This window comes from Vidua chalybeata, chromosome Z, assembly GCF_026979565.1.
Source record: "Vidua chalybeata isolate OUT-0048 chromosome Z, bVidCha1 merged haplotype, whole genome shotgun sequence".
Taxonomy (NCBI): domain Eukaryota; kingdom Metazoa; phylum Chordata; class Aves; order Passeriformes; family Viduidae; genus Vidua; species Vidua chalybeata.
The window spans coordinates 21,688,515-21,711,696 of NC_071570.1; the positions used below are offsets into that span (position 1 = coordinate 21,688,515).

A 23,182-nucleotide genomic window follows, 5' to 3' on the forward strand; every position below is an offset into this window, starting at 1 on the left:
ATTAGGTATTTAGAAAGCCTGGGACTATAAGTCATTGTTGCAGGCATGGTGTGATCTTGGACAGAAAAATGATGTACAAATCCCATCACATTTTACAATTTAGCTTAGTTTAGCTACATGTATGCAAATAGTTGGGACAAAACTTCGTAAAGTTCAATCATGCAAAAAGATGGTCTGATTTGGTTCACTACAGTTGGCATCCAAAAAATTGCATTTTCCCCAGCCTACAGCTAGCACAGCTATCTAGTCATGGGTCTGCATTGCAAAGACTATCAGTATGTCCTAGCCAGGTGAAACAGCAGAGGACAGAACAAACTGTGTTAATAGAAGCCCCATCAACAGGGTTGGGAGATGGGTGGAAAGTTTACCAGCAAAGTGTAATAGAAAAATGTAAGACTCATTTTCTGTTTGATTATTGTTTGCCAATAAATCTACCTCTGTAAAGAGAATAGCAACAATAGCATATTTAATGACTTCGAAATCATGCTACAAATAAAGCTTGAATTCTTAGAGGATTCATCATCTCCAGTAATTTCCATTTTAAAGAACATACATCTTGAGAACATGTTGCAAGGTGTTTTATTTCTGTTATAGTCAAACCTGAAACTGCAAGATGCACAGATCTCATACAAAAGCATTCTATGTTCTCAATTGCTTTTAATGGATATTTGAGGTGTTTACTTATTTCAGGGCCCCAACCTCTTCTGTAAAAGCTGATGTTCATATTCAGAAACATGTGCTATTTAAATCAGCATTACAAAACTTTAAATCTTGAATGATGTAAAAATAAGCACAGTGAATGAAACAGTCCATGTTTTCTCTCCTGTGTTCATTTCTTTTAGTGCTGGAGTCGGCAGGACTGGCTGTTTCATTGTGATAGATGCCATGTTAGAGAGAATAAAGCATGAAAAGACTGTAGATATTTATGGCCACGTAACTCTAATGAGAGCACAGAGGAATTACATGGTTCAAACTGAGGACCAATACATCTTTATCCATGATGCACTGCTGGAAGCAGTGACATGTGGAAATACGGAAGTGCCAGCCAGAAACCTGTATGCATATATCCAGAAGCTGACACAGATAGAAACAGGCGAGAATGTCACAGGAATGGAACTGGAATTTAAGGTACTGGGATTTTATATTATGGGTAACCAAAACCAAATGATGTAACACTGAAGCTGCTCTGTTCTCCACCACTTGTTTCCAGTAATCAAAAGATAAAAGACACCATTAGACTAAAATTTTAAATCAGGAAGATGGTTCTTTCTAAAAAGTACAATTCAATTCTCAATGGGTGTCTGGACAAGAACCATTCAGTTGAGGGTGATTTAACTGTGCTGTTCCTTTATTGTTATTGTATCTTGAAATATGTGTTTGCGTAGTGGTTTAATACTGGAATTTTTCCAAATGCACTAATAGAGCAGACATTGTACTTGTAAAAGGTATTAAAGAAGCTTTACAAATATTTGGGTAATGCAATAGAATATGGAAAAGTAAGCATCTGAAGTTGAAATAATTCATTAATGGCTACTGAGCAGAGATTATAAAACCTGATAGCATCACTTGTCTTTGTTATACCTGGCCTTAATTCTTTTAATTTGTTTTCAACAGCGTCTTGCTAGCTCTAAGGCTCACACTTCAAGATTCATCAGTGCCAATCTTCCATGTAATAAATTCAAAAATCGCCTTGTCAATATTATGCCATATGAATCCACAAGGGTATGCTTGCAGCCTATCCGAGGAGTAGAAGGCTCTGATTATATTAATGCCAGTTTCATTGATGGATACAGGTACAAATAATGATGTGTTCTTATCTTTACTGTTCTAAAAGTTTACAAAATTGTTTATGTAATTATGTTGAAAATAACAAAACAGTATTGAAATCTAGTAATTTTTTGTCTGTTCTGTTTTGTTTTGTCTGAGTTTGTTTGATTGGGTATTTTTTAGAATTTTAGTAAAGAGTTTATATTTTTTCCCCGTGTAATATTAAAAAATTTGAAAATTGCATAAAATATTAAATTTTATATTTTTACCTGTGTTTAAGCCACTGAGAGCTCTCAGTATGCTTTACATGCTGAAAATTAATGAGATTTAAGCATGATCATGATTTGGGCCCCTATTTCTTCACAGTTTTTCTGCTTTAAAATATAGAAATAAGAAATATAGAAATAAGAAATTATTAGAATATAGAAATAAAATATAGAAATACAGAAATAAGATACAGGAGATACACTCTGTATGTCAAGGTGATAACCTACGGTTTTGGAACACTGCCTATGACTTGACCTAGCCACCAAAAGCCTTGTGTATATAAATAGATGAGCAGCCCACTGGCATCTTCATGACAACATGGAGCAATATGCCCTCGGCTGACTTAAAGCAGCTGGTTGAAAAAGACATGAAAGGGAAATGGCATCATTTCCCTATCTTTGCCATAGTTTAGGTGTGCCTGAGTATCCATATCTACAGAGTGAATTTTCTGAGCCTCAGCTCATAATTGAAAATAAACTTCATGTCCACTATCACCCACAAAGGTATTGCTGTTACTTGAAACAAGCAAGAGCAACCCAAATTGGTCATCATCTTATAAAGCTGTTGATCCAATCTTTTAACATTTTGGTAGTAGCTTTCCCTAGTAGAATATTAGGGCCTGGAAATTCACACTCCATTCCCAAATTTTCTTCCTGCCTTACTTTTGCTGGAGGCATCAGACTGTTGAAATGAAGTTAATAAAGAAACTGCTTGATGCTATAATTCCTAAACTTAATAGATTGTTAGACAGTTATTTCTATAAAATGAACCAGCACAACTAAGCGTTTCTTAAGTGCTTTTTAAAGCACACAAAATTGAGCAATTAGGGTTGCATTAAAATTTAAATAATAATGATAAAGTTATACATCATAATATTAACAGAGTAATTTTCCTCTCAAAGTTCTAAAAATAAAAAGCCATAGTTTGATTAAACAATCATAATAAGGTTTTAATGTGCTCATTATTAACAGAATATACATTTTCTCTCCAGATAATGTTTTCATATAAGCAAAGAACATGAGTATAAATCCACTTTTTTGCTTAATCTACTTTTTTTTTAACATAGACAACAAAAAGCTTACATAGCTACACAGGGTCCTTTAGCAGAAACAACTGAAGACTTCTGGAGAATGCTCTGGGAGCATAACTCTACAATTGTGGTCATGCTCACTAAACTACGAGAAATGGGCAGAGTAAGTACTGCTCTAATATTCCTTTACTAAAATGTTGCTTACAACAGCTCTTTTCATTAAGATATTTCATTCTTATGAGTATCTAAAGGTGAGGATTTTGGTTCCTTCTCCTTTTGAAATAGGAGTGGCCTTCCTGGTCATAGGTGTAAGTTTTTCCAATCTGTTCATGTGTTGCAATGGACAAACTAAACATGACATGTTTTTGTGGGACACACTGAGATTCAGCAAGGGAGACAATTGCTGTCTACTGAAAAAGAAAGATCTCTTATTTGGAAACTTTACTTTTGCAGCATATCTTTGTAAAAATGTTAAAAGAAAGTCTGGTATTTTTTAGATCTGAATGTCTTCTGTGTGTTCTGTGCTGCACATTAAAGTTTCATTCCCCAGTTTACAATTCTAAACTCATTTCATTGGTACTCTGTCTGCTGGAAGGAACGAAGCATCTACTATCTGGACAGGATTACATCAAGAGAAAGCTGGCATCTGATAAGTGAAATCTGAGTTAGGCCATGTGTCTGAGAGAAAAGAGATTATTCGGGACATGGCTAGTGGATGCAGAGATGGAGCTGTGACTGAGGCTGGGGGGACTTGCTCCAACAAGCAAAAAGGAAGAAAGCTGAAGGTGGTATCAAGATTTAAATTGAGATAAAAATTTGCCATTGAAAATTAGATTAAGGATAGATCATGTCACTGATAGACAATAAAACTGAGCAGAAGTATAAGCAAGTTCAGATATACAGCAACCAATGAGAAACCCTTTGCAATGCAGTATTAAAGATAATATTTTACTCTTCACCTACACAAGCAGCTCATGTTCCTTTCACTATTGGCACTTTCCGTGAATATTATACTTAGCTGAGTAAAAAAGGGTTTATACCAATTAATGGTAGTGCTCTTAAGTAATAGAAAATGTATTTTACTTTGTTATTTCATAGGAAAAATGCCATCAGTACTGGCCTGCAGAGCGCTCAGCCAGATATCAGTATTTTGTGGTAGATCCAATGGCAGAATACAACATGCCACAGTATATTCTGAGGGAATTCAAGGTTACAGATGCAAGGGTAAGTCAACATAGCATTACATTTGTTCCCACAAGTTTAAAAGAAAATGTCTATGTCTTTCTTTTTTCTATGTTCAGGGTTTTTAGAATTTTTATTATTATTCAGAAAACCCTAGAGATATACTTTGTACAAGCAATAATAAAAAATCAGATGAAGTTATTTTTAAATAAATGGGATCTTCCCGTAGGAATGATTGACTTCATTCAGATCTAGCATCTGGGCAGCACAATTTTATAGTTCTGAACTATTTATGCCAAAATACATTAGATTATTTGAGGACTCTTTTCCTCTTTTTCCTCATTTTCCCCTTGACCATTATTGAGTACAATTTTTGCAACAAGAGTGTTGTTTTGTTGTTTTGCACCACCCTTTAGGCTGAGTAAGTATGAAGGTTAATTTTCTGAGATTTTAAAACTGCAGAGCAAATAACATTCATAAGAAAAGCTGGGCAAGCTTTGCACATTATAATTTGATTTTTCATGTAGTATATTTTTAGCTCTCTAGTATATCTGCAGAGTAGATACATACAGCTGTGACCTTAGCATCCTCATTTATATACTTCATTTCTTATCTGAATTCCTGAGTCCAAAACTCAGTACTCATATAAGATTAAACTGAGTACTCATATAAGATTAAACCTACATAAACTTTTAATGTATATTTGGGATTTCTCAGACTTGATTTTTAACATTTCAGTCTGTGTGGGAGGAAAACATACTGTCAGCCTCTCTTTCTGTAGCCACTGTGGAATAATACTTGTTCAAGCAAAATAGCAGGATGTAATGTCCGAGAATAACATGAGTAGCTACTCAAGAGTTGCCTGTCAGCATCTGAAATATTAGACCTCCTTATGGTTAGCTAGACCACTGCTTTTAATGTGAACTTCAAGTAAAACTGGGTAGTATTGTTAGTATTGTATCCAGGCAGCATATGAACCTTTTGTTTGGCAAATGAGATTCGGGTGTAGATTTTTGTAAAGGAACTGTAGATACATTGGATCTGATTTTCATTCTATTTGAAATGTAGTAAGAATCATGTGACTCATATCTTCTCTAGCCTATTTGTGCTTAAGTGAAGAACAGGCTCCTAGCATCAGTCTTTAAACATACTTGCAAGCAGAGAGAGTCAAATCCAATTTCACTGCAAATATCCTGATAGTTTTAATTGATTTTCTATTAAAAATCTGTCTCAAGTTAGAAGAGTTATTATGTGACATAGTTTGCAAAGCTCTGATCACAAAATTACAGTTATAACAAAAAGTCATAGCTGTAATCGAAGTGTCCTCAAATATTATATATTTTTTAAAAAGTCCTTTCAAGACTTTTTATTGAAGTACAATATTTAAGAAAGTCTGCTTACCTCAAGCTATCAAACCAGTAAAGGTGCAAATAATTAAATTTACCAGAACTAATTTTATTTGACATGATATTAATTTCTCTTTTGGAAAGCATTAAGCACTTTGAAAGTCCTGATATAACCTTTTACTATCACATGATGTTGCTTCTCAAATTTTAAAAATTTGTTTATCTTGATGGTCCAAATTTTGTTAAACTCCTTAGTGAGCTGGCAGCACCATCCTAAATTTTCTAGTTGTGCTGGAAAACTATAGTTCCTTCCAAATTTACTGGAAGAAGTGGGAAATACTTACCAAAATGTACATTATAGTATTCCTCTAGTTAGGCTTTTGTGGCTGTCAAACCCAGTAATTAAAATAGTTTGACTAAATTGTTGCACTCAAAGAAGAGTAAATGCTGGAGTGATTGCAAATGTCCTCTCTCTCTGTCGAAATCCATCTGTACTGTTACAATACCATCCATACTCTGGCAGAGTGAAGGTGACCAGTTATTCCACAGGGAGAAAAAATGAGGCGCTGTACCTGTGTAGGCACCAGCAACAAGTGTCTGGTGTGGAACTCTCTTTTATTTCTGAAACTGAACTGTGAATTGTCATTAGGTGAAATTGACCTTTGTAACTGTTTCAAGTTATTGCTTCTAACTGCTTTGTACTCACTTTCTCTGGAAACTCAAGAGGTCAGTATATTGGGCCAGTCTTATTTAAGGCTAAACTATTAATGATGGATGTAAGATAGTATTATCCATTCTGAAGCGTAATCAAAAGACAATTGAATATCCCCTGTGAGGAGGAAGAATAAATCCAAACGGTCAGCCACAAAATAGGATAAAACATTAAAAGCCCACTGTGCCACACAGGGATCTGAAAGTACTTATTTTGATAACTAACTGTGCAGACTGTCACACTATTTGAAAGTAAAGATCTTAATAAAATTTGTCATTTGTATCTGGACTGCTGTTGCCAAGAATCTCATTAAAAGAAATCAACACTCTTTATAATGTCAGTAGCAGAGGGAGCTGTAAGAAATTGCAGATCAGTTCCCAAGATGCTTTAATGCTAGTCTAACATAGACTAAGTTACTTGAATTCTCTGCTCATTAAATAACAGAGGTTATTGTAATTTCACAGACTTGCATTGGAATACTGAGTTACTGAAATCATGAAACATAGTAATACACTTGATATATACACACCAAAAAAAGGAATATTTACCATTAGATCTGTTTATGTGAAGAGAAATGTGTTAAATTTCCAGTCCAGACAGACTAGACTTGAATAAATTAGTGTCTTCCTTACTTATTCTACCTGGAAAAAGTTACTGTTATTTAGTGTAAGTCCTATCAGGGTCAGAAATTGCTGAAGACTTTCCATCTCCTTAACAGCATGTTGCAAGTAAGTCAGATTTCAGGTTTTCTTTCTTTACTTTAAAAGAATGGAAGGTTATTTTGAAGGGAATGAACCTGTACTTATGTCTTCTTGATAAATTTATATCACCTGCCTAAGGCTATCTGGAGGATGCAATTTCATTATGTGTTTTTTGGAGAAAAATGGGATTACAGAAACCATTATCAGAGATGTTTGTATTAACAAAATACCATTTTGGAAGTAAACATTTAGTTCTTTTTGTTGATGCCCGCAAGAAATCCAGTTGGGTGAATATTTTCAAACTTTACATACTTGTTGGAGAAAAGTGTTTTACAGATACAGGCCGCTAAATTGTCACAGTGGTCTAGTGGAAGTACACAGTATGCGTGTCCTCTCATGGAGTAGTTGCTGGTACATACACACACATTTTTTCTGTTTTCCTCACTCATCTGACACACAGGGGGCAAAATCCCACAGAACCAGAGGAAATTATTGGTATTTCCTTTGGTTATATTAAAAATCACTTTTGTATCATTTCAAAGGTCTGTAACAGGTGAATGCTTGTGGTCTAAAGAAAAAGAAAGAAAGATTGTTCTTGCCTCCAGCATAACTTGCTGCTTTTTTGATGGGAATTTCTAGTAATAATGTCAATTTTTCATGAGTTTTACTTAGAAGAAAGTTAAATTTTTCATGAGTTTCACTTAATAGAAGACCATTTTGAAGACATGACAGGGTAGATGCTTAAAAAACGTGATGTCTAGAGACACCAGTTAACATCAGTAGCTCATATTGCCATGATTTTGAACGTTACAGATTGACAGTGTCAAAATCATCAGTGTTTGAAAATGCAGAACAAATTTGCTTTATTTGTTTGTATTGCATTTTTCTGTGTCCTGACTTCTTACATGTTAAATAGGTAGATAGCACAAGTTGGCATTTAGTAATTCCAGTAGCTTCATTGTAAAAATAACTATGATGCTGTATTCTGCAATTTAAATAAATACTGTTAGTATTCCTAACCATGGGGATTGAGAAGTTTCAGATGGCTTGTTTTGAGAAAGGAAGCCCTTCCTCTCAATTTTAACTAACTCCAAGCTGTTAGTGAATTAAATGAACCATTATTGAAGGAAAATTTGTTAAACAACTGGCTTGTTTATCCATCTTCTTCCAGGAAAAATGTTCACCTCATAGATAGCAGCTTACTATTGAAGATAACATCTGCAAGGAGGGCAATGACTAAACAAGTCTTATCAGTAAAGATATTTCTGCTGTGAAGTAGTTGAGCATATCTCAGAAATGGAAAGTCAGATTAGATTACCTTATTCTATCTGATCTGTATATAAAGGAATTTGTAGTCCACGGGATTCAAAACATAACATACCAAAAAAATAGTTTACCCTGGTAAACTACTATTCAATTATATATGAATATTATATATAGTCAGTTGTGTATGTCTGTTATACCTTTTGGCCTCAGGCACACTTTTTACACCATCAGAATGCCAGATAACTCTACTATGCAGTATGGAAGAGAATCCATGCAATATTGTCAATGAAACTCATAATAATACTTCTGGGCTGATACAAAAGCTTCAATAGTAGTACTGCAGTTGAAAGAGATTCCATAAATATAATCTGAGCCATTCCCCAGCTCCTCTCAACATCCTTACTTTGTGATTGTCTTTATGATTATTTGCTGACTGACTTTAAGCCACAGCAATGATGCTTTATTTGTGTCTTTTATTAAAGGATGGTCAGTCCCGAACAGTGAGGCAGTTTCAGTTCACTGACTGGCCAGAACAAGGAGTGCCAAAGTCTGGAGAAGGATTTATTGACTTCATAGGCCAAGTGCATAAAACAAAAGAGCAATTTGGTCAGGATGGACCAATTTCTGTCCATTGCAGGTAAGTAAACAAAGCTTAAAAACAAATTATATGCAGATTTGGTTTTTTTCTAAAGTTGACTGCTGATTGTGGCAAACATGTATATTTAAACAACATTTCAGAGGTGAACTATCATATAATGTAATCAAATAGAGGATCTAAAATGGAACAGCATGAACTACTTTATGAAATGGGGACTGTTCTGTAATATTCCATTTATACAGAAATGATTCTTCAGAAATTTGTGGAAACACATGATTTTTTCACTTATAAATGCCTCTAATGCAGCATAAAAGTAGTCTGGTCAGTGCTGCACACAGAAGGCATAGGAAGAGCCTTATCACAGGCTGCTACATCTGATATTTTTTCCACTAAAAATTAAAAGTGAGGCTTTCACTTTGGTGGGAATTATTAGCTTCAAACAAGCTAGTTACACCTCAGTGACACATTAGTAGCAATCAAGATGAGGAAAAAAAAAAGGTAGCTATCTCAAGAAAGGGAATGGAATAAAAAGTGGTGTTTAGAAATTTTGTCTGTCAAAGAAATCATTGAGGTTTGAGTTGATGAGTTCTAGCTTCAGAACTTAGTGCTTATTTTTGATGTGATGATTTCCCTCAATTCCTTTGCAATTGATATGCAGATGAAAACGGCTTGCATGGTGGTTAGAAATAATCCAGCATGGGCTTTTTAATATTCTTGTATTTTTTATTTATTTCCACTACAGTATTCTAGAGTCTATAGCAGATGGCCAAAAATAATATCTTTATCTCTTATTTAATAAATTGTTTTCTATAAATTCCATTAGGATTTTAGATACTCATTTTTGTAGATTAAATATTATTATTTATATAACAGATATGCAAAATACTGACACAAGTTGCAAGACCTTACAACAAGTCAAGTAGTGCCCCAATACTATCATGAAGACAAATTAATGAGTTTACTAGAGCCTAGCAAACAGAGGGAGAGAAATTTTCATCTTTCCAAAGTCAGGGGTAAACAGAAGTTGAGTTCTTTATGGTCCTCTAATCTGAAAGACAGACAAAATAAATGCATTGGGATACTTGAATCCTACTTTTCTTGTGTGCCTAAAATTTTTTATAGGCTGCTAAGGAGAATAGCATTGCAGAGCACTGATTGGGATTCATTACGCAAGGGAGATGAAGAACAACCCAGATAAGAATAAGCCTTATTCTTCAACATTAATGAGTTTTGAGAGGACAGGAGTAATAAGCAATATTTATGCCTTTATGCAGATAAGAAAGCAAAGTGGTATTTTTCTTCTAGGTTCTTTGTACCATGTAGATTTGTCCACTTGTGACTACAGTGAATACTGCTTACAGTACATTACATATCCCTCCCAAATGGATGTGTACTTTCATGGTAAAATTATGGACTTTTATCATTGACTTTGCTAGAAACAAAGTCAAATGCAGTGTAACTAATCATGGCTTGGTTTTTAAATGTCTTTATCATTATTGTAATGATTATTTAGGAACTGGTAATGCTAATCATCATTGCCAGGGTTAGTCAACTTCCATGAATAGGAAGTGTCCCTAGCAAATTAGTATGTTTGTTTATTTCTTTCAGGAAACACAAAATCCTGGATACCTGTGCTTTCCTAGTCTCTGAGGGATTACTGAAATAATGCCTCCAGTTTGTACCATGATGAGTTTTACAGTGAATTAAAACTCCCCTAGTGTCACTTCCTTTGGGTCTTCTTTACACTCTATACAATTTTCACAAGCTTGCTTTATCTGTTACTCAGTAAACCCTCACAACCCACAATTCCAAATCCTTTTCCATAGCATTTTTACAAATTGGTCAGTGTGTTGAATTAAAAAATTTCTAGCCTCACAACGCAGATACTTAAAACTATTAAAGAGAGCAAAGGGCTATTCATCTTGAAGCAAAATTTTCACTTAAACTGATATTAGATATTTATAGGTTTTTTTATTCCAGCTTTTAGTTCAAGAGTGAGGAAGACCTATTCAAGAATGCAGTCAAGATGTATTTGTAATAATAAACTCTTGTCTTTGTCTCTTTGAAAAAATCAATACATCCACATAGTTCATTAAAGCATCTCAACTTTAGTTTCTAGTCTAAATTATAAATCACGGGGAGTCATAATGCATCATGAAGGATTTCTTTGCTCTAGAAATCCTAAGCATTTTTGGATAGGAATTGTTCCAATGTTAAAGTATGTTTGCCACTCTAAGAGGAACAGGATCAATTTCCTACAGGCTTTTCTCAAGACATTACACTTAATGATGAATTAGGATTTGCAAGCATTGTGATGTTTCCATATTAGTCTCCCTTCCTCATTAAGTCTCTCCTGGAGACGCTGTTTTTTTAAGTACCCAAGACAACAAATAAATTTCTTTCTTTTGCTTGAGATTTCTGAGTAATTTTTTAAAAGTAACAAAGATTTGTCTAATGTATGAGGCCAGAAATCCTCTCACACATTTAGAGTTTTGTTTTTTTTTTTTTTTTGTTTTTGTTTTTGTTTTTGTTTTTTTTTTTTTAATATTCAAATGGCAGAACAGGAGAATGTAAAATGGTAATCTGCCTTCTTTCTTCTAGTCATTTTCTGGGCTACTTAGTTTAGATCATGCTAAGGTCAGTGTGTCATTTAGTTTAGATCAAAAGTAAGGTCATCAGATCCGTTCAAGTTCATTCCAACGAGCAGGTTCCAGGATTTTTCAGGATGTTTCTTAAGTACTAGCTATCTAATTTACCTCATCAGGTACCTTACACTACAACTGCTTTAGATGTCCAGGACTGTTGTTACACCATATAGGTAAATCACCACTGACAGCATAATACTCGGTCAAGTGGTGTGTCTGTTGTCCTTTGGCTTCAGCAATCTGAAGGCCCAGAGCCCATGCAAAATTGATAAATTTATTGCATATGTCTGATAGCCCTAGAAGAGCTCTGACCTAGACCAAACACTAAAATACCGTCATACAATTTCCACATTAGTTTTGTGAATTTGATGGATTTCTGTCATAGTTCATACGAACATTCAAGAGTTCTTCAAGATTTCCCTGTTGTTCATGCTGTTCCATTCCTCTGTCCGGTGAATAGGTCTCATAAATATTCAGCTTTCCAATGTTATCTGTCTAGAGAAAATCTTGTGAAATTATTAGCACCAACAATGAGATGATGAAGTGCTTGGTTTCCATCCATAGAAGTTCAGACTTAGAAAGTTTTATTTTCTGTGTAATTACCTGTCTCTTTTGCAAAGGATAATCCTCATGAATAAGTGATTGTTTAATTTTAAAAGCTGACAGCTATTGGCTCTATTGATGGCAAGAATTTCCATCACTTCTTCAGGATTAAAGCTAATAGTAGGAACCCAGGACAGAACAGAGAGCAAACAAACTACATATATACTCAAAGAAGATTTTTAAGACTAATGTAGACAAACATGGTAAATGTATATCAGCAAAGCAAAGATCCAAACTGCCAGACTTGAATAAGGTCTGAATTGAGATTTTTCTCTGTCCATTATTTGAATTGAAGCAAGTATGAACAAGTTCGATATTAAATGAACATCCATACTTCTAACTTAAAGTAGAAGGTAAAATAACACAGTGAAGATGTACAAAACTCCAACCTATGCCCTAACACCTCAACTAGACTATAGCACCAAGTGCCATGTCCAGTCTTTTTTTAAACACATCCAAAGATGGTGATTCTACCACTTCCCTGGGAAGACAATTCCAGTACTTTATTATTCTTTTGGTGAAAAATTTCTTCCTAATACCCAACCTGTACCTTCCCTGACATAGCTTGAGACTATAGCTTGCTCTATCAGTTGCTGCCCGGTGGAAGAGACCAACCCCCAGCCATCTACAGCCTCCTTTCAGGAAGTTGTAGAGAGCAATAAGGTCACCTCTAGGCCTCCTCCAGGCTAAACAACCCCAGCTCCTTCAAACATTCCTCACAGGGCTTGTGTTCCAAGCACCCCACCAGTCTCGTTGCCCTCCTCTGGACGCACTCAAGCATCTCAATGTCCTTCCTAAACTGAGGGGCCCAGAACTGGACACAGTACTCGTGATGCGGTCTCACCAGTGCCGAGTACAGGGGAAGAATGACCTCCCTACTCCTGCTGGCCACACAATTCCTAATGCAGGCCAGGATGCCATTGGCTTTCTTGGCCACCAAGGCACATTGCTGGTTCATATTCAACCGGCTGTTGACCAGCACCCCCAGGTCCCTTTCTGCCTGAACACTGCCCAGCCACAATGTCCCCAGCTTGTAACATTGTAGGAGATTTTTGTGGCCAAAATGTAGAACTCGGCACTTAGACTTATTAAACTTCATGCTGTTGGACTCTGCCCATCCATCCAACCGATCTAAGTCTCTCTGCAGAGCCCTCCTTCCTTCCAATAGATCAACACAAGCTCCCAGCTTAGTGTCGTCTGCAAATTTACTAATGAAGGTGTCAATGCCCTGGGAGGGAGGGAAGCAGGGGGAGGGGGAAGCAGGAGCAGGTTTCTGAGCCTTTTGCAGATTCCATGGATCAGGTCAAAGGGACAGCTGAGAGGCATGTCGAGGGATCAGAGGTCCAGGACAAGTTTGTCCCAGAAACGACATCCATGAACGCTGAAACACAGGTCGAGATCCCTGAAAAGCCCAGAAGGCATGTGGTTGCCTTGGCTGCTGTGCCTCCAAAACACATTGTTCCAAGGCAGCCTCCATCGAAACGCCAATGCTTCCACTGTGATCAGAAGGGACATTTTGTAATCCAATGTCCATTTTTGGGAGGGCACCCCCAGGTACAGTGGGAGGGGGGAGGGGGGAGGGAGACCCCACTTCCCCAAAAAACTGAAAAAAGAACGCAAATCTGCTGCACATAAAAATAAGGAAGGCCACAGCACCTCAAGGGAGCTGTGATTTATCAAGTAACAGTGCAGGTAGTGAGTCGTAACATCAGAGTGCCTGTGGGTGCAGCAGATGACCCCACCAACTGGGGGGTGGCATCAAACCGCAGGTGTTGCAAAGAAGAAAAGATTCTACATCTCTTTAAAAAATGGGTTTTTTCCCAAGCCAGAAAAAAAAAAAACCCTTCCAGCTACCCCAGTCCATTTGTCCCCCAGTCCACGTGTTTGTAACAAAGTTGTTGTCATAGTTCCCCTATCCCCAAACACCCAGGGAAAAACCACCCCCAGCATCATCGTAGCAAGCCCTCTCCATCTGCAAAGGGCAGCCATTGTAGCAGCAGAAGAAAACACCAGGAGCAGAAGCTGAGTGAAGAAGCAACCAGACAAGCAGCAAAGAAGACCAAACAGCCGTCCTTCTTTATATATTGAAAAACAGGGAGATGTTGCATCCCAGGTTTGGGTTCAGATTAGGGGTTCTGTTATGTGTTAGTTAGCTGGTTCTGTGTACCTCTGTGCACCCCCCGTGTTCCCCCCCTGCGGCAGTCTGCTCCGGGTTACTTACCATTGGAGCTCACCATGCCAGTCCTGCAACCACTTCCCTGTCCACTCCAGAGAGTTCGGTGTCTGTTTCCCTGCTCTCACAACCCCATTCGTCCTGGAGCCCAGTCCGCCCCTGTTGCTTCCCCATTGGTTACCCCGGTCCATGTCACTCCCCGGTAGCCTGCGCCCAGTGGGCGAGGGGGGCTTCCTCCTCCCTCAGCCTGCCCCCTGTAACACCCTATGCCTTCCTTTGTTCGGGGCCATTTTCATCCACGCGGAGTTGGGGGCAGTTCACAGCTTCTCCACTGCAGCTCCCGTGGCCATTAAAGCTTTCCAGCCGTCCATGCGGACAAAGTGGACAATTCCTTCGCCTCTTTGTGTCCTCCGTTGTGCCCACGGCAGAACGCAGCCAGCCTCCCCCGGTGCATGGCAACAGAAGTGCCTGGGAATTGTGACAAGCTGCAGTCCCGCCAAGAAGGAGTGCCCGAGCCGGGCACTCTGGAGCTGCCCAGGACCAGGAAAAATAATGCATTGTCGTGCATCTCTATTTGTGAACAACAGGTCCAACATAGTCCCTCCCCTGGTGGGCTTGCTCACCAGTTGTGACAAAAGGTTATCCTCCACACACTCTAAAAACTTTCTAGATTGCTGGTTTTCTGCTGTATTAAGTTCCCAGCAGATGTCTGGTAGGTTGAAGTCGCCTACAAGAACAAGGACTGATGATCCTGAAATATTGTTCAATGGCTTATAGAATAAATTGTCCACCTCTTCATCCTGGTTGGGTGGACGATAGCAGACTCCCAGTAGGATGTCAGCCTTGTTGGCCTTCTCCTTAATTCTTACCCACAGGGACTCAACTTCATCGTCATTAGTTTCAATACCTATGACATCCAAAACCCCCCTAATATAAAGGACCACCCCTCCACCTCTTCTCCCTTTCCTGTCTCTTCTGAAGAGCTTGTAGCCATCTAGTGCAGTGCTCCAACTATGTGACTCATCCCACCATGTTTCTGTGATGGCAACTACATCATAATTCTGCTGTTGCACCATGGCCTCCAGCTCTCCCTGTTTGTTGCCCATGCTGCATGCATTGGTATACATGCACCTCAGCTGGGCTACTGAGTTCTCCTCTAACACAGTCTTACCATCCTTGGGCCTGCTTCCAGACAGCCCAGATGTATCCCCTTCCCCCTTCAGACATAGTTTAAAGCCCTCTCAATAAGGTCTGCCAGTTCATGAGCTAAAAACCTCCTGCCCTTAACAGAGAGATGTATCCCATCTGATTCCAGTAGAGCAGGTGCTGTAAAGGTTGCCCCGCAATCAAAGAATCCGAAATTTTGCCGATGACACCAACCCTTGAGCCACTTGTTAATGATGTGGGTTCTCCTATTTCTTTCATTATTTTTTTCTGCCACCAAAGGGACTGAACAGAACACTACCTGTGCACCTGACCTATCAACCACTTGACCCAGTGCCCTGAACTCCCTTTCAATCGCCTTGACACTCCTCTTTTCAATCTCATCACTGCCAGCCTAGAGTATCAGTAGTGGGTAATAATCAGAGGACTGAATCAGCCTAGGAAGTCTCTCAGTGATGTTTCATACCTGGGCCCCAGGGAGGCAGCAGACTTCCCTGTGGGATGGGTCAGGTCGACATATGGGGCCCTCCGTCCCCCTCAGAAGGGAATCACCCACTATGATTACCCTTCTTTTCTTCTTGATGTTAGAGATGGCAATCCATGTTTTAGACAAGTCATAATTGGGTGGCTCACTGGGCAGGTAATTTTCTTCTAAACCATCTGGCTGGCTCTCTAGATCCAGGGCCTCATACCTATTCTGAAGTGGCACCTCGCTGGGGGATGGGGGCAGGAGGAATTTTTGTCATGTAAGGTTAGCTTGAGTGTAGTTATTCTTTTGAATGCAATGTGGTAATTTGCTGTGTAATTTTGCTTAGTGAGCCTTTCCCCATATAGAAATTTATACACATATGGTGTGTTGTAACCACAAAGAATTTGTCAGCCAATTCTTTCAGCATTAACTGTCAATTAACATTTGTTTTTTCCTTTTATTTTATCTCCATTTTCTTCAACAGTGCGGGTGTTGGAAGGACTGGAGTATTCATAACCCTGAGCATTGTGTTAGAAAGAATGAGATATGAAGGTGTTGTAGACATCTTCCAGACTGTCAAAATGTTAAGGACACAGCGGCCAGCCATGGTACAGACAGAGGTGAGCAAAACAGTATCCTTATGCAATGGTGATGGAAAAGAAGTGGTATTTACACAAGCAAAAATATGCACAGATAGAGACTGTATAAAACATGCTTACAGTTATGTCTGAAGCCATGTATTGGCCCTGTGACTACAGGGTAAAATCTGCTGTGAAGGTATTGCAAGGACGATTTTCTGTTATTGCAGTAGTTACTGCAAGATAAGGAAGTAAAAAAATTATTTCCGCAGTGGATCCTAAATTATGGTAGTTAAGAAAATCCATTTGTGAAACATCACACATTTTTATTTGATCTTTGTTCCCTGGCAGAAATGTGTGGTAGTAAAGAAGCAGGCAAATTGTTTCTGCAGGTGGATCCACTGACTTTTTTTTTTTCCCCGTGGGAGCAAGGTCTTGATTAGGTCTGCAGACTGACTGTATTATTTTAATGTTTTTTTTTGTGTCACTAAGCAAATGGCTCTTTGGCCTGAAAATCATAATGGTAAATTCAGCATTCAGGATAACTAAAGTGTAAATAATTTCTATGCTATTAAGTGTGGCATAGAGAAATAAAGAAAGTCATAAGCAGTATAGACCAGTTACCTGGGCCTGTATGCTTGGAAATCTGTCATGTCATAAGGAATGTTTAAACATTATCAGTTAATATGCTTAATTTTTGCTTTAATTTCTGAGCAGAAGACCTGGACTAAGCCAGAGTCAATAGGTTAGGAGAACCAACAAAAAGGGGAAGAGCAAGGAAACATTTTAGATCACACTTTTATTTAGTATAATTTGATTGACACTGGCCTTTATATTAAGTCTGTGAAATTTAAGATGGTTTCCCAGAGTTTGCCATTTTCCACAAGAGAATTAAACTTGTTCAGTAGAAGCTGTGTTGTTTTACTTCTAAGAAGACAACTTCATAAAAGCTTAAATGAAAAATACAGATATTTATTTTTAATATTGTCAGTTAGCCAAGTAAATCACTGTGACCATACTGAAGAGTTAATTCCATTTCTTTTCCATTATCATTATTCTTCTGGATAAGCAAAATTAAAAATTACTGCTTTCTGTCATTTTGGCTCCAAGAAATAACTAAAGTATACAGAAAACTATGCTTCTTTGAGCCAACCTGACAAATGCAGAGTTCAGTTCTGCAATATATGATCCCTCCACCTGTTTTGACTTATTTCTGTATGCTACCCTTCATCCCCACTTCTGAAAGCAAAGGTGTTCTGTACACATTTCTTCCAGGATTCTGTGGCAAACAAACTTCTCATTTAGTGTTATAAACCGCCAGGAAATCTAATCCTTATTAAACAAAGCACTTCCATGTGGACCACACATACACTTAAAATTCAGGCATATGTGTAATGTATTCTGCCACTTTTCTAACTATTCCAGCTAACAGAAATGAACTATGAGTAATCATACCACCTAAGTGAAGCAAATATCTGATTAGCTTCCTGGTCTCCGAAAGAATTTTAATTGTGATCTTAATTGCAAACTGTGCAGGTACCACATAGCACTATCAGAAAAATAAACAGAAATCCCTGGTATTTTTGAGCAATTTCCTTTATGTTTTTTTTTTTTTTTTTTTTACTTTTTACCATTTAAACCAAGAAGGGCAGTTGGAAATAAATACGCAGAGGTGCCATTTTAGTGTAAGTGTCCAATGTAGCTTAAATGTGCAAAAGGACTGCTTTATGGAGGCGAGAATAACACAAACTTAAAAATGTTGGATTCGTTTGAGATATAAGAAAATTTCCGACCACATTAAACTTCTCTCTGCTTCCATGTATAGGTTGAAATGAAGTCTGTTTTATGTGAATAAGGTACTTTAGCTCCATTTATCTCCTTAGGTCCTTTTCTTGCCACAGACCAAAGTATCTTCACACCTTCATCAAAGCCTTTATTACTGAAAGGTTGGGATTCCCTTTGCTTTCTTTACATGATTTTTAACCTGATGGTTTTCCATACAGAATTCCATATTCAAGCTGTGATGGACCTTTTTACTTAGTGTGTTGTATTAGCTGCAGAATCCATTGTTTTGATACTTATTTTCAAATATGTGGGGGGAAAGCATCCTAGCACGTTCCTATCAGAAGAAAGCCTTATTCTGATACTGTTTTAATCCAGAATAACAGACTGTCAGTAAGTGGGTATATAGTCTCTGCACAAAAAGAAGCTGCATTCTGTGGAAAATGTTGCATTAAATTAGTGTCTATCTTCATCTGTTGTAACTCAGAGTGATTTTCTGTTGGTGCCAGCAAGTGAATATTGCTGAACTGCAGATGCCTCTGCAGTGTATTTGTTTGTAGCTACAAAATATTCACTATTATTTGAAAGAAACTAGAAACCAACCAACAAGCTGACTTTTTGATGCATTTGTTTTCTATTTTTCTTTCTCTAGGATCAATACCAGTTCTGCTATCGAGCCGCACTGGAGTATCTGGGCAGCTTTGATCACTATGCAACATAAAAACCCATTGTGGATTTTTATTGCAGGCCCTTTAAGATCCAGAGAGCCGCTTCTGAGCCATACAATGTGCTTTAGAAGTACTTCTTAACTCTTAGCTAAGGAGCAATTATTGGGGATATATAAAATTAAAAATAATAAAAAAAAACAAATGAACAAAGTATTGGGGATATATAAAACAAAAAAAAACAACAAAAAAAACCCCACCCAACAAGAAGTATTCCATGTGGACCAAGAATTCACAGTTTAATAACCTAATCTAACCATAATAAAAGAATCCTGATCACTGAGGCGTCTGAAGGATCTCATTTACAGATACCTCAAGGGTTCGACATTGGTTGAAGTTAAAGGGAAGAGGAAATTTAATCAAAAAGAGTGATCATCTTATTCATGATTACATGATTTTGCAAAGAGGAGTTTTGAGAACTGCAGTTCAGTGCAAGATGTTTGTGGCAAGGTTGGGTTCTGGCTTCTCAAACAAAGCGGACTCTTTACTTCAACATCACCGTTTCCCATCATACTGCTCATCATAACACTTAAGGGAAAATGTGGGAATGTTTAAAAAGAAAGTCCTTGACTTAGTTTTTTAGTATTGTAAAGATACTGCTGACCTGTGCTTCATTTTTAACTGTGTAAACTTTTTCCTTTTTTTAACAAGAGTTTATCATTCGATGAAGTGAATTAAAGAAAAGGTTGCATAATTGTTAATATTTTTGTTTTAAAATGTAGAATTTTTTTTAAGCTGTAGAACTGTTATCTGTAATATTGTGCTGTAGAAATGTTAGATACTTTGAAAATTTGCACATTTTTGTGCAGTCCTACAGTACCACAGTCTTGTTAGATATGAATTTTGTAGCTTCATTTGTTTTTTTTCCTTTAAGAAAACATTCATTGTAATCAGTTAAATCAAAATGGGGCTTTTGGTTTATTTTGGAATCAACAGGGAGGCGCAAAGTATAAAGATGCTGCTAGCACATACACACACACGCACACATATGCACATGCACACTCACACCCTCTCTCTTTTATATATATATATATATATATATGTATTACTGTCTACCCTTTTTTGACTCTTTGTATAGTTGCAGAGAATACAGATGGATTCAGATACAGATTTACACACATGCACATAAACTTGTCAGTCCTTACGTACCTGGATTTATGAAAGCATTGGGCAAGTTTTTCCACATACTACAATTATATCAGACTACAATTTGATCATCTCTGCATTTTTAAGGTCCATAAACTTCTGCTTCAAAGGGAAGTGAGGAATGCACATCATTGATATTAGAATGCCATCTCTATCCCAAATAATATTTCTATCCACATTTCCACTTGAACACACACACGCATATGCACACATACAGAGCACACACATGCACACAGGCACACAGAGTATGTGATTTAGGCTTCAAGTGAAGTTCAATATTTGTAACACTATAGTGCAATAAGAAATCATATTATTAAATGTAGGAGGTGTGCATGTGGGAAAGGTCAGTGCATATCCCTTTAGGAGGGGAGAATGTTGTAATATACTAGGTATTAAGATGTTTTAAAATTGTATTCAATAGTATACTGTCTATAGTGTGCGCTATATAATTTACATTTATCGTATGTAACAGGGCAAAGCCAAACACACATTGCTCTGTGAAATCAAATGTTTTGTGGCATACAGCATTGTTTGGGGATGCTGGGGTTTATTTTAATTTTACATTTAGAGTGCCTTATATTTGATGCCTATTTTGAATAGTATTTCTTTAAGTTAGCCTTCATTTGTATTTAGTTTAGTTTGTTTATATCTGTTGTTCTTTTCAAACATTTTAATACATGTACCAGACCATTTTGAAAAATATGCATTTACAGTTTCTAATCAAGTATGGATGGTAATAAATGATAACCCAAAACACATAGGTAGTCAAGGCCCTTTATCTTTCCATATTTCTAATAACAGAATAATCCACGAACTGGAAATCTATTTATGGTTGGCTTTTCAAACCCACTTTTTCACTGGTTATAGTGTTATTAGTCATTGTAATAGTCATTGCCGAGCTGCAGCAGCACAGTAGCAGCAGTTGACATCAGCAGTGCTTCTGCATCTTCTTTTTTTTTTCCCTTTTTCTTTTTTTTTTTTTTTTTTTTTTCAAATTTATTTTGGGCCAAGTCCTGCTCATTCACTTGTGTCAACAGATTGCTAAAGTCAAACCCTTGCTTTCAGTGGGAAGGTTCATGCAAGGCTAGCAAGACTGAACCCACATGACATATTGGAGATTGACAGATTTTATTCCAGGAAAAAGGAAAATTCCCAAACAGCACAAAGTACTTTTTGAGACTCTTTCTAGAATGCCATTTACATTGACCTTGGTCATCATATGTTCTGCCATTGTTAGTACATCAGCATGAAAGGATGCCCTCTTGGGGTTTCAAATAGGAGCATTGCTGTGGCTTCTCCATGTGGCCTCAACATTTTTAGTTCTTCTTCCAATTTTCCCACTCCTATGAGAAATAAAAATAAGAAAGGCCAAACTCCAGCAATTGCATTAGAGCACTTTTATAATGAAAAAAAAAAAAAACCCAAACCAAAAAAATCAAAACAGAAATATATATATATATATATAATATATATATATATATATATATATAATATATATATATGGAGTAGAAGTATTATAGAAGGCTACCTCAGAATGAGATTCTATAACTTACATCTGAACCAGAGAAGAATGTGCAATATGTTTGTTTCTCTTCTTTTTTCTTGGTTTATATGCTGAAATAATTGAAATGCCAGGTTATGTAGTGTGGTCATGTTCTTCAATTCAAATATAGGAAATCAGAAATAGAAAACGAAGTGTCATTTTGAAAACATAGACTAAGGAAGGTTCTTGCACGCTGAATCTGTACAAAGATCAGTGCATTTTCCATAGCAGACTGTCTTGAAAACTCCAACAAAAATAAGGGAGTAAAAGAAATACAAAAAAGCAGAGCCAATTTGTGAGAAAAACTGTAGTACAACTAAATACTTCTTTCAGGGTTTCGTTTCTTATGATAGGTCTTAGCGTCATTGATGTGCATTCCACTTTCTGTATTCTAATATATGCATTCTACAGTTAATTTAAATTGTGAGCATCTTTGTCTACATACATCGTACATTTCCAAGCTTAAAATTGGTTTCATCAGCATAACCAGTACGGTGCTATTATTTATGTTTGTATGTGTAGTTATGTCTAATTTTGTAATTAGTTTCAATGGGTAAAAAAACACAAAAAATATAAAAATGTTTAATTTAGCTCTTTTTTAAAAATTTATTTGAGTGGTTAGATAGTGGAGAAGATGGCTGGGGGAAGGAGTGACCTTCTAAGGAGATTTGCACTTTCTATATATACCTTTGTACTATGCACTGCCCTATTGATTCTACACCCAATAATAACTTGAACCCATCTGTAAGAAATTGCTTACAAAATCCACTTGTATGTATTTAAAAGACACAGAACATGTAAAAAGGAAAAAAAGCAACCGTTTTTTTTCCTTTTATTCTCTCCCATTTTTATTTATGTTTCTTTTTCTTTTTCTTTTTTTTTTTTTTTTCTTTTTTTTTCCCCTTGGTGCCCTGATAATCCACAGATATCAGAAGGCTGCAGGTCTCATTATAACCATCCATTATGTGGCTTTGCCATTCAAGCTTGGAGTGTCTTTACAAAGATAATAAAAACTTGTGTTCTTTGCTCTTGTTTTGGATGCATAGACTGAAAAACTTAAAAAATTTTACCTTGTAAAATGGCTTGTTAAAAAAGATACAATTACCTCTAATTAGTAGTACGCGTAAATGTTTTACAGAATGAAAGGCGTGCTTTTTATTTTCTTACTTCGTTACATTGGTGGCAAAAGGAAGTCTGTATGAAAATCAGTTCTTTGCTGACACAAGTTCCATTTGTTACAGATGAATTCTAATAAAATGTCAGTGTTATGCAGCCCTGGTCTTCTTTCTTAAGCAGTACTTTTGAAATCAAAACTTGTTTGGTCCCTCTTGGTGATAAAGGAGTTTAATTGAAACTACAAAGCATTCATTAATCTTCTTAACTAGCTGCTGGACAGTGGAAAATGCATTCTTAGGTTAGCAAATATATATCATCTTCAGCAGCAAGCTTTGAGCCAGCATAGGCAAACGCTTTGGCATAATTTCT

At 36.9% G+C, this 23,182-nt stretch overlaps 1 protein-coding gene across 1 annotated transcript in view; it reads left to right on the forward strand.

The window, feature by feature from the left end:
* The window catches only part of PTPRD (protein tyrosine phosphatase receptor type D), a 975,596-nt gene extending 952,627 nt beyond the window's left edge, over window positions 1-22,969 (forward strand). Inside the window, exons 39-45 of the mRNA XM_053932226.1 lie at window positions 843-1,128; window positions 1,615-1,793; window positions 3,101-3,227; window positions 4,163-4,288; window positions 8,754-8,908; window positions 16,408-16,543; window positions 18,936-22,969. Coding sequence (XP_053788201.1) covers window positions 843-1,128; window positions 1,615-1,793; window positions 3,101-3,227; window positions 4,163-4,288; window positions 8,754-8,908; window positions 16,408-16,543; window positions 18,936-19,004 — 1,078 coding nt within the window. The 3' untranslated portion in view covers window positions 19,005-22,969. The remainder of the gene's footprint in view (window positions 1-842; window positions 1,129-1,614; window positions 1,794-3,100; window positions 3,228-4,162; window positions 4,289-8,753; window positions 8,909-16,407; window positions 16,544-18,935) is intronic.
* The last annotated feature ends 213 nt before the right edge of the window (window positions 22,970-23,182 follow it).